Below are 11,511 nucleotides of genomic sequence, written 5' to 3' on the forward strand. Positions count from 1 at the left end.
CTGCCCAGCAAAGCTGTCATTTAGAATTGAAGGTGAGATAAAGAGCTTCCCAGACAAGGAAAAGCTAAAGGAGTTCACCACCACCAGACCAGCACTACATGAAGTACTGAAGTATGGGGGTGCAAGGCACAGCATAGGAAATATAGTAAATACTATTCTAATAACTACGCATGAGATTTTTGGGGATCATCCCATTATAAGTTTTATGATGTCTAATCACTGGGGTGTACACCTGAAACTAATATAATATTGTATGTCAACTGTAATTGAAAAATAATTTTAAAAGATTTAAAATAAATGAATAAATAAATAAATGTGAATTTTCCTCTACAAATGAAAACCCCGGCCCAAACTACAGCATCTTAATTTTTAGGACAAAGCCATGGTACTGGGGGGACAGCTCTGCCCCAGGAACACAGGGCGTGAGGAGCAAAATGGCCCCGAGGCTCATTCCCAGGAAGGAGGGGCTGGAGGCTGTCGCTAAAAAAAAAACAGAAGTTTATGAAAACACATGTCATAGAAAGAAAGCCACACTCAGGGGCCAGGAGAGGGACGTGTTTCCTTCCCCTATTTCCCTGCATTTCCCCTCTGAGCTCAGTGTCACAGGGACCCTCGCCCTGAACTGCAGGGTGACAGACCAGCACTACATGAAGTACTGAAGTATGGGGGTGCAAGGCACAGCATAGGAAATATAGTAAATACTATTCTAATAGTGAACGAGTCCCCGCTAATCTGAACCCCGCGGGCCACAGGGACCCGCGTCTTCCCGAAGCTTCTCCAGGGCCCGGGTGACACTGTCCGAGGTGAGGAGCCCACGGGGAGGGGCGGGGGGGCCGAGGGTGCGGGAGGGCCCGGGGGAGGCTCTGACAGGGGAGGACGGGCCCTGGGCCCCCGGGAAGGGGCGTCTCAGGAGGCCCCGGCCTGTTCCTGCTGCATCGGGGACAACAGCCCGGCGCCTGCAGAGGCTGCTCGCCGCCCGCGGGCTGCTGACCTGACAACCCCCTGACAGCAGGACCCCTCCTAGGGCCCACCCTGTGCGTCTGTCTGTCCTTCCTGGGGCACCGTGTCCCCTCCCCCTGCACAGCTGAGCCAGAGGGAGAAGACACCATGACCCCCACCCTCGCGGCCCTGCTCTGCCTCGGTGAGGGGGCAGGAGGGGCGGGGGGCGCTGCGCTGCCAGGAGACCCCAACACCCAGGAGGCTCGCGGGAGGGGGCTCCGCCCAGGATCAGGGCGGATCTCTCACAGAAACTCTCTTCCAGGGCTGAGCGTGGGCCCGAGGACCCCAGTGCAGGCAGGTGAGTCTGTCCCCAGGTGTCCCAGGTTTCACTCCTCCCTGGGGACAAGAGACCACCCCCAGGCAGCTGGGGAAGGAGAAGAGAAGATCTATTGGAGAGATGGGAGGAATCTGGGACTGAGAGCTGGGTAAATGAGGGTGGGAGTATCTTAGGACCGAGCCTCTAATTCCTTCCAGGGACCCTCTCCAAACCTATCCTCTGGGCTGAGCCAGGCTCTGTGATCCCCCGGGGGAGCCCTGTGACCATCTGGTGTCAGGGGACCCGAGGGGCTGAGGAATACCGTCTGGGAAAAGAAGGAAAGACACAACCATGGAAAAGACAGAGTCCACTGGATGCCGGGGACAAGGTCAATTTCTCCATCACAAAGATGACAGAGTATGATGCAGGAAGATATCGCTGTCTCTATCTCAACCACAGTGTCTGGTCAGAGCGCAGTGATCCTCTGGAGCTGGTGGTGACAGGTGAGAGGACACTCAAGGGTCCCAGCCTCAAGCTCTGCTCTCAGGAAGGGGTCTGCTCTTAGGGTGTCACTCTCTGACACCCATCCCTGGGGTGTGACCCCATCTAACTCGCTGCCTCCGCCTCTCCTAGGATTCTTCAGCAAACCCAGGCTCTCGGCCCTGCCCAGCCCTGTGGTGGCCTCAGGAGGGAACGTGACCCTCCAGTGTGGCTCAGGGCAGAAATTTGACAGGTTCATCCTGACTAAGGAAGGAGACCACAGGCTCTCCTGGACCCGGGACTCACAGCCACACCCCAGTGGGCATTTCCAGGCCCTGTTCCCTGTGGGCCCCGTGAGCCCCAGCCACAGGTGGATGTTCAGATGCTACGGCTATTTTAAGAAGTACTCCCAGATGTGGTCACCACCCAGTGACTCCTTGGAGCTCCTGGTCTCAAGTAAGTCTCATCAGGCTTGGGGGCTCATCTTAGAAGAGGAAGCCGCAATATTATGGAGACAGCAAAGATTTGGAAACACCCCTTTAGCATCTCCACTCCTCCTGGCTCCACACAGAACCTGTGGGGTTTCCACTGAAAGCCAACACCCCTGCGTAGTTATGGGAACCCGGGTCCCTAACCAGATGGGAGCGTGTGTGACTTGAAGATGACAGGGGCCCGGATTGTGGCGTTGGGTGCCCAGGCCTGGCCTGTAATACAGGGACCATGGCTGGGCTGACGGGGGAGGAGAGGACAGAGGGACACTCCCTGGGCAGCTCATTTCCAGAGACCCTTAGGTGGAGCCCTCCCCCACACAGGTGGGGGTCCCCGAGCCCTCTCAGAGCAGGACAGGGGGCTGCTCGGGCCAAGGTGGGACCTGCTGTGGGTGACGGGGGGTCCCCACTGGGCGCTCTCCTGTACAGAGAAGCGTCCGCACTTGTGGGCAGCACCCTGCAAGGCCCCTGTGCTCACCTGAGACTCGGGGGGCGGTGCAGGGCTCATGAGGAACTAGGGGGTCCCTGCCCAGACTGTGAAAGTCACGTCTGCTCTGCATTTACTGCACGAAACTATTGCTGCTCCTTTGCTGAGAACTTTCAAGTAATAGTTTCATATATACATTTAATTTACAAACATTTATGACTTTAAAGTTAATTTTGTTAATATTTTAATTGGTATTATATTAAATTTATAAAAATAACTTTTTATTACTATAAAGTTGCTTATAAAAGATACTTCAAAAGGATTATTTTTTGCTTCAGATGCATTTCAGGTTTATTCATAAAATTGTCCCCGCTCATAGCTCAAGAATTGGTCCAGGGCTCCACGTGCGTAGCCCTGGGAGAGCCCGGGGTCCTGGGTCCCCGGCGGCCGCACTGGGAGCTCCCGTGTCCGGAAGGGGTGGCTTCGCGGGTCATGTCCCGCAGTGAGCAGCGACACGGCGAGGCTCCTTTTCGGCAACGAGAGACCCTATGTCTGCCGAACCCTGAATTCCGCGGCGGAGCCAAACTGCCCCAAAGTGGCTCAGAGGCAAAGTGTGACCTGGAGAGGCCCCGGGGGCGCAGGGCCTCCGGGGACACAGCCGGGCTCCTCCAGCAGAGGGCTGGGGGGAGCAGCTGCGCCCTGAGGAATGGGGGCGTGATGGGGGCGCTGGGCTTGAGTGGCCCCAACTCCTCACCAGCCCCACTTCTCCCTGTGTCGCAGGAGCAGCCGACGCCGTGGGCCCATCACAGAACAGCTCGGGCCCCAGGAGTGGTGAGTAGGAGGCTCTCGGTTACGGGGTGCAGGCGGCCATGTCTTTTCAACGGGAGGGGGTGCCCTGGGTGCACATCCAGGACTCTGGGGTCACTTTGGCCTGTCCTGACCTCTGTGACCTCTTTGCCCGCAATTCCCAGCCCCCCGGCCCCAGGACTACACCGTGGGGAACGTCGTCCGCTTGGGCGCGGCGGGCCTGGTCCTGGCGGTGCTCGGGGTGCTGCTGTTCCAGGCTCGAAACAGCCCGGGGGGGACCCACGACGCAGCCGGGACGTGAGCACCGAGGAGGCCACACGCTGTTCGCAGGGGGGAGCCTTGGAAATGAATCTCACGTGGCCGGAAGGTTCTGGAAGATCGCCTGGGACATGGGCTGCGTGGCCTGTCTGCAGGTCACTGCAGGTGCAGGGACAACGTCTGGACCCTTCTCCCCCTGAACTGGTCTCCCGTCCCTCCGACCGTTTTGAGTCCCCGACTGGTTCCTGACTTTCCCCGTTTCGCTGAAATCAGCATTTTCCTGCCCGGCAGGTTGGGGTCCCCACCTCCCCTCACTGTCAGGGGTACGTTCTCCTTTGTTTCTAGTTACACACCTTGATGTAAGCAGGGAGCCCCCACGTCCCCAGCTCAGGGCCGCCGCCTGTTTTAATCCATCGATAAGGTGCCAGGACGCAGACGCCGCCCGCAAGAGGGAAACCCACAGGCCGTCCCAGCGCCCCTGGGCTCCGCAGGCCCCGCTTCCCCTCACACCCGCCTGTGGACTTTCTGCACAGCCCCTCCCCTCGGAGCCAGGACCGCGCTGTCTGCAGGGGCCGCCTGGTCTGCGCTGCCCCCGAAAGACCCGGCGTCCCGGACACAGAGCGGCACAGAGGATGTGCTCCGGGAGCGCCCCGAGAGCGTCACCCCAATAAATCTCATTTACTAGGACACTGATTCTTGGCACTCGCCAGTTTCTCTGTATCCACGCGCCTTCGTGGCCGCCATCGAGGGGCCCACGTGAGGTCCTGACACAGACCTGGGAAGCGATGCCCACACTGACCTCCACGAAGCAGCACAAGCTGACGCGGGCCCCGTCGACACCACTAAGTTGCCTCCTGTTTTATGTGAAACGATGATTTCTGCTCAGTGTTGTCAAACAGCCTCGGCGAAACCACAAGACCACAGTCCGAACACGCCCAGGTGAGAGGCAAAGGGGAACCCCCAATATCAGTGTGTGGGCGGGTAGTGAGCCCATGGCGTGCTCGCGCGTCACTCTAGGACCGCAAATGACATCCATCCGTTCAGGGAACGCACTGCTCCCACCCGGTTACACACACAGCTCTGTCGGTAAGTGCTTGCCTTACGGGACATCCGTCCACATGCGTCACTCACATGGCCAATGACAAGAGCTAATCTTATTACCCCCCCCAAAAAAACCATTGCAAAACTACATGCACCAAAAAAGAGAAAAATTGGTGGCCCTTGTAAAAAAACCAAATGCTCTGTGTCAATGAAAATTCACACACTGAAATTGCGAGGGTCGTGTATAGCTGGCTTCACGCCTCATAGTTAATACACGTAGAAGATTATTAAGCTGTGTGTTTAGGATTATTCCATTTACCTGAAGTTAAAAAGGAGACGCTATGTATCACTGGGGAGCCTCTACCTAAGATAAACCCCACAAATAAAGGCAGTGAGGGGGTTCCGGGAACCCACGATGGCTCTTACAGGTTAGGACACGTTGGGAAGTTTTGTTCAGGATGGAAACCACAGAATCCTCTGGACTAGTGGCCACGCTCTTCTCAGCTTTCATTTGATGCCTCATAAGTCTGCTCGTCACTACTGGCAGACGGTGCGTTTCTGTTCCACAGCCATCGCCATTTCCCATACGCTTCAGCGGGGTGGAAGGAAGCCCTACACTCGTGCCACGTGCACGACCACTTGGTTGCTGCCCGCGTGCGTGGCATGCATGTTGGCACTGTGTTTTCCACGGGCACGACCTCGCCTGCCTGAGCGGCCCCGCCCGGGCCCAGTCGCACCGTGAGCCTTGCCCGGTGAGCCCGCCTGAGCGCACCCGACGGGGCTCTGAGCGGAGCCTGCGGCCCGCGGCACTCGGTTCGCAGCTCAGAATTTAAACTGGGCCCATGAAAGCCTCTGACCCGTCATGGCCCTAGAATCTGAATTGGGGTGAAGCCCAGCATTATGCATGTGGGGGGATATTTCAGAGATGGGGTTCAGCACCCCAGGATTGGTTCCCGGTCGGGGCTGGTTCCAAAGGAAACGGTTCTTCATGTTCTTTTCAATGTGTCTGTTCTGGAAGTTCTAGTTCCGTCCCCGTGCTGTGACTTCTCAGCTAGACTGGCCGGTTTCCACAAAGGAGCTGTCCTCCGTAGGCGGTTGTCAAAATTGACGTTGAACTGAGGCCTGACGGGGGAAATCTCTTATCCTGCCGTCCTGCCCACATCGCTCTGGATGTCTGCTTTGTTTTCCTGGCACTCTCCAAGCTTTGATATGATAGAATTCCAACATTCTCTTTCTTAATAACATATAATTCAAGTAAATATTTTATGCTTTAGCATATTACTTATTTCTGGGGTTTTGCTTGTATGTATTTTTTAAACCTGAACTGAGGATATTTTTTTTTTTCCATTGCCCTTCAGAGACAGTAGAAGGGAGACACACACGGGGGGGGGGGGGAGCGAGGGAGGGAGGGAAATTGATGTGAGACACATTGATTGGTGCCTCAGCAGGCACCCCAACCCAGGGCTGGGCCTGCAAGCGAGGTACATGCCCTCGGCCGGAATCAAACCTGGGACCTTTCAGTCCACTGGCTGGCGCTCTAACCACTGAGCAAAGTCGGCCAGGGCTATTTTTCAGATATTTAAACACGATTAAACTCAAATTGCTCTCATATTTTCCTAGGGACTCTATTTCATTGCCTGTGACAGTCCCCGTCATCAGTAGAGTGCTGTCCATAGCGCTGTTTGTCGCCATTCGGGTTACCCTGTTGTCCATTCCTGGTGGAATCTCTCCCCTCAGACCCCTGATCTTCCGCAGGTTTCTCCCGAGGGCCGGCCCGGGAGTGAGGCTGACGAGGGGCCGCGGCGACCACTCTCAGGCTCGGCATCCGCTCAGCGCTGCGCCCGTCGGGGCCGGTGCGATGGGCGCCTCACGTCTCGGGCTCGGCATCCGCTCAGCGCTGCGCCCGTCGGGGCCGGTGCGATGGGCGCCTCACGTCTCGGGCTCGGCATCCGCTCAGCGCTGCGCCCGTCGGGGCCGGTGCGATGGGCGCCACACGTCTCGGGCTCGGCATCCGCTCAGCACTGCGCCCGTCGGGGCCGGTGCGATGGGCGCCACACGTCTCGGGCTCGGCATCCGCTCAGCGCTGTGCCCGTCGGGGCCGGTGCGATGGGCGCCTCACGTCTCGGGCTCGGCATCCGCTCAGCGCTGCGCCCGTCGGGGCCGGTGCGATGGGCGCCACACGTCTCGGGCTCGGCATCCGCTCAGCGCTGTGCCCGTCGGGGCCGGTGCGATGGGCGCCTCACGTCTCGGGCTCGGCATCCGCTCAGCGCTGTGCCCGTCGGGGCCGGTGCGATGGGCGCCACACGTCTTGGGCTCGGCATCCGCTCAGCGCTGCGCCCGTCGGGGCCGGTGCGATGGGCGCCACACGTCTCGGGCTCGGCATCCGCTCAGCGCTGCGCCCGTCGGGGCCGGTGCGATGGGCGCCTCACGTCTCGGGCTCGGCATCCGCTCAGCGCTGCGCCCGTCGGGGCCGGTGCGATGGCCGCCACACGCGCACGGGACAGGCACTGTGCCACGAGGCCAGACTTGATGCCTCAGGCCGCACAGGCGAGGCTGCTCGCTGCTGACCACGGGCTTGGCCAGTGGGCTGAGCTATCCCAGTGCCCATGTAGAAACACAGGGCAGGGGGCCAGAACTTCCAGCCTTCACCTGGACCCCGACCGCTCCCTTCCTGCGAGGGCCTGGGGTCTCTCTCCGTGTCCACGCAGGTGGGACTCTCCTCCCTATGACCTGTTGATGGGCCCGGGACTGGTAGCCACTCAGCATCCGTCTCTGTTCTCCACTGTGGTTTCCTCTCCCTTTGGGGAACTTGCATTTCTCTTTTTCGGCACTTGTCTGTGCCTAAAGTTTTAGAACTATTATAAGTACCTTTCCTTGGAATTCAGAGCAGACAAGGTCTCGGGGGGTGCAACCACCCTGCTCTTGACTGTGGACACCTTACCCTCGCAAGTCCTAACCACTCAGGTCCTCATCTCGTCTGAAACATGCCTCCCTCCCGTGAGCCCAGCACCCCTACCCACAGCCACTCTGCGGAGTGGGGTTCATGTCAACATGATCCAAATGAGGAAACTGAGGCCCAGACATAGGGCATTAGCCCTCAAGGTTACACACGCATTGGGTGATGGGTATTTAAATAAATATCTGTTCTAAGTCATAATCAGAATGCTCACCCAAATCAATGTCCCCTAAAGCTCGAAGGCAGGACCAAAGGATGTGGAGGAGACTTTAACCCAGGAAACAAGGGGCACTGAGGAGGCAGGAGTGACTCAGAGAATGTCCCCAGGAGGCTGGAGTTGATGCTATGGTTAAAAAACAAGTAGAAAAGTTCTTGAGGGCAGGTAAGATAGAAAGAAAGCCACACTCTCATGCCCTGGGACCCAGGAGAAGGGACGTGTTTCCTTCCCTTATGTTTCTGCATTTCCCCTCTGAGCTCATTGTCACAGGGACCCTCGCCCTGAACTGCAGTTTGAGGGTGAACATGTCCCTGCTGATCTGAGCCCCACAGGCCACAGGGACTCGCGTCTTCCTGAAGCTTCTCCAGGGCCCGGGTGACACTGTCCGAGCTGAGGACCCCACGGGGAGGGGCGGGGGGCGGGGCTGAGGGTGCGGGAGGGCCCGGGGGAGGCTCTGACAGGGGAGGACGGGCCCTGGGCCCCCAGGAAGGGGCGTCTCAGGAGGCCCCGGCCTGTTCCTGCTGCATCGGGGACAACAGCCCGGCGCCTGCAGAGACGCGGTTCCTCTTTCTGAGGCCCTGCCGGCTGCTGTGACAACCCCCTGACAGAGACCAGCAGCGTCCAGTGGCCACACCCTGCCTGCCTGTCTGTCCTGAGGACACTGGTCGCCCTCTGCACAGCTGGAGCCGAGAGGGGACCCCATGGCCCCCACCCTCGCGGCCCTGCTCTGCCTCGGTGAGGTTCTGAGGGAGGGGCCCTGGGCGGGGAGGGACCCTGCCCACAGCCAGGCCCTGCCCTGTCTGAGCCCCGGGCCTCAGGAGGCTCCCGGGAGGGGGCTCTGCTCAGGATCAGGGCAAATGTCTCACAGGGCCTCTCTTCCAGGGCTGAGTGTGGGCCCGAGGACCCCAGTGCAGGCAGGTGAGTGTGTCCCCAGGTGTCCAGGACCCACTTCCCAGGGACAAGACCCCCCCCCCAGGCAGCTGGGAAACCAGGACAGCAGCTCTGAGCTGCCCGCTGGGGGACGGGGAGGGACCGTGTGCTGACCGCTGGGGATGGGGAGGGAATGTCTTGTGACCCAGCCTCTGATTCTTTCCAGGTCCCCTCCCCAAGCCCACCCTCTGGGCTGAGCCAGGCTCTGTGATCCACTGGGGGAGGCCTGTGACCATCTGGTGTCAGGGGACCCGAGGGGCTCAGGAGTATCGGCTGGTTAAAGAGGGAAGCCAACTGCCCTGGAACAGACAGAAGCCACTGGAACCCGGGGACAAGGCCAAGTTCCCCATCACACAGATGACAGAGCTACATGCAGGGAGATATCGCTGTTACTATCTCAGCTACACTGACTGGTCAGAGCCCAGTAACCCCCTGGAGCTGGTGGTGACAGGTGAGAGGACACTCAGGGGTCCCAGCCTCAGGCTCTGCCCTCAGGAAGGGGTCTGCTCTCAGGGTGTCCCCCTCCCACAGCCCAGGCCTGGGTGACATGAGGGAGGTGTGACCCCATCTAACACACTGTCTCCCCCTCTCCTAGGAGCCTACAGCAAACCCAGCCTCTCGGCCCTGCCCAGCCCTTTGGTGGCCTCAGGAGGGAAGGTGACCCTCCAGTGTGGCTCATGGCAGGGATTTGGCAGGTTCATTCTGACTAAGGAAGGAGACCACAGGCTCTCCTGGACCAGGGACTCACATCAGCACCCCAGTGGGAAGCTCCAGGCCCTGTTCCCCATGGGCCCCCTGAGCCCCAGCCACAGGTGGACCTTCAGATGCTATGGGTGTGACAGGTACAGGCGTCAGGTGTGCTCACACCCCAGTGACCCCCTGGAGCTCCTGGTCTCAGGTGAGTCCCATTACTGTCCCATCCATGGACTGAGATGTCAGCCAGGTTATGGGCATCCTTGCTGGGAGGGGAGCCCCATGTGAGAGGATGAGGGGAGGGGAGCACAGGGGCTCCTGGGTCAGAGACACAGACAGTGAGACCCGGGGGCCCGGACAGAAGGGGGCTTATGGGAGGAGCGGCCCCTGTAATTCAGGTCCGGTCTCTCCAGGTGAGTCTCAGAAGCCGACCCTCCTGACCCAGCAGGGCCCCATCGTGGCCTCTGGGCAGAACCTGACCCTCCAGTGTCGCTCTGATGTCGGCTATGACAGATTCGCTCTGTCCAAGGAGGGGGGACAGGACCTGCCCCAGAGCATTGTCCTGCAGCCCCAGGCTGGGCTCTCGCAGGCCAGCTTCCCCCTGGACACTGTGAGCAGGTCCCCCGGGGGCCGGTACAGATGCTATGGTGGACACAGCCTCTCCTCTGAGTGGTCGGCCCCCAGTGACCCCCTGGACATCCTGGTGGCAGGTGAGGAGCCAGCGGGTGCAGTCAGGGACCCAGGCTCTGCACAGGCCATGCTGGGGGGTCTCAGGTGCTGAGGCAGAAAGAAAGTGCAGGGCCCAGGGAGGGAGAGACAGAGACAGGGGATGGGAGGGGACGGGTGACTCAGAGGGGACAGAGACAGACAGAGAGGAGGGTCCTCAGAGAGAGGCCTGGGGACTGTCAGGTCAGAGCAAGGTGGGCAGGCGGCCCTCACCCTCCCTCCCTCTCTCCAGGGCACCTGCCTGACAGACCCGCCCTCTCGGTGCAGCCAGGCCCCAGGGTGGCCTCAGGAGACAACGTGACCCTGCTGTGTCGGTCACAGAGCCCGAGGGACACTTTCCTTCTGTCCAAGGAGGGGACAGCCGATCCCCCCCTGCGTCTTAGGTCAAAGCACGGAGCTCAGCCGTCCCAGGCAGAGTTCCCCATGAGTCCTGTCACCTCGGCCCACGGGGGCACCTACAGGTGCTACAGCTCAGTCAGCACCAACCCCCACCTGCTGTCCCAGCCCAGTGAGCCCCTGGAGCTCCTGGTCTCAGGTGAGGGGCCCTGACCCCGTCTTTCTGAGCTGTCAGCTCCTGGTCCTGTCCCCAGAAGAATTATGGGCTGAAAGGGGAGTGAGGGGCTCTAGGGATGGTCACCAGGAGCCATCTGCCCCATAGAGACCCTCCTACACCTGTCTACCCCTCCCCTAAGCTGGGCACAGAAGGTGGCAGGTGGGCAGTGGGAAGGTCTCTGGGGGCCAAGCACAGAAATAGGAGGAGTGTGAGTGGGGTGGGGACTCCAGGCTCAGCCCCAGGCTCTCACCCCTTCAGTCCTCCTTCCCCGGACCCTCTGGGACCCCAGCCCCACCCACAGGGTCCATCTCCACAGCTGATGAGCCACTGGGTCCTCTCTGCTCAGAGGGGCACAGAGCACCCCAGGGCCGTTCTGAGTCCCTCAGAGGATCTAATGTCCCCCAGACACTTAAGGAAAAGCTTGTGTCCCAGGGGGGCTGGCAGTCGGGCAGAGACTCCAGGGGAACCGCGGGGCTCCAGGGCCTCTGAGGCCAGTAGGTGACAGGTGGGTGGTTATGGCAGAGGGAGATGTTGGGGCCCAGCCTCGGAAGAGGCTAAGTTGGCTGAAGTAGGGAGGCCACCCCCAATCCCCATCCTGACCCCCAGGAGGCTCTGAGGATCGGCCCTTCCCCACCACGGAGTCAGACAAGCAGAGGGGTAAGTGAGGGGCTCTGTGGGGA

The 11,511-nt window shown here is 59.9% G+C and overlaps 2 protein-coding genes across 7 annotated transcripts in view; both read left to right on the plus strand.

Moving 5' to 3' along the window:
* The window catches only part of LOC308547990 (paired immunoglobulin-like receptor B), a 29,795-nt gene that overhangs the window by 14,659 nt on the left and 3,625 nt on the right, over positions 1–11,511 (plus strand). Inside the window, exons 11-19 of the mRNA XM_081119011.1 lie at positions 5,326–5,410; positions 6,512–7,229; positions 8,587–8,664; positions 8,812–8,847; positions 9,026–9,310; positions 9,455–9,757; positions 9,966–10,262; positions 10,511–10,813; positions 11,438–11,488. Coding sequence (XP_080975137.1) covers positions 5,326–5,410; positions 6,512–7,229; positions 8,587–8,664; positions 8,812–8,847; positions 9,026–9,310; positions 9,455–9,757; positions 9,966–10,262; positions 10,511–10,813; positions 11,438–11,488 — 2,156 coding nt within the window. The remainder of the gene's footprint in view (positions 1–5,325; positions 5,411–6,511; positions 7,230–8,586; positions 8,665–8,811; positions 8,848–9,025; positions 9,311–9,454; positions 9,758–9,965; positions 10,263–10,510; positions 10,814–11,437; positions 11,489–11,511) is intronic.
* On the plus strand, positions 597–6,079 carry LOC308548548 (leukocyte immunoglobulin-like receptor subfamily A member 5). Of its 6 annotated transcripts, none has more exons than XR_013997620.1 (8): positions 597–803; positions 1,025–1,141; positions 1,262–1,297; positions 1,474–1,758; positions 1,889–2,191; positions 3,431–3,481; positions 3,622–4,654; positions 5,185–6,079. XR_013997620.1 is itself a non-coding variant. In XM_081120184.1 (7 exons), exons 2-7 carry the CDS (start codon positions 1,108–1,110, stop codon positions 3,756–3,758), a joined length of 846 nt encoding a protein of 281 aa, XP_080976310.1. In that variant the 5' UTR covers positions 597–803; positions 1,025–1,107; the 3' UTR covers positions 3,759–4,883. The 6 variants fall into 6 exon arrangements, 3 of the variants coding, with proteins under 3 accessions (XP_080976310.1, XP_080976311.1, XP_080976309.1); XR_013997621.1 differs by having other exon boundaries at positions 715–803; positions 1,010–1,141; XR_013997622.1 differs by lacking the exon at positions 5,185–6,079 and having other exon boundaries at positions 715–803; positions 1,010–1,141; positions 3,622–4,006; positions 4,249–4,268.

This window comes from Miniopterus schreibersii, assembly GCF_964146895.1.
Source record: "Miniopterus schreibersii genome assembly, chromosome: 18".
NCBI lineage: Eukaryota > Metazoa > Chordata > Mammalia > Chiroptera > Miniopteridae > Miniopterus > Miniopterus schreibersii.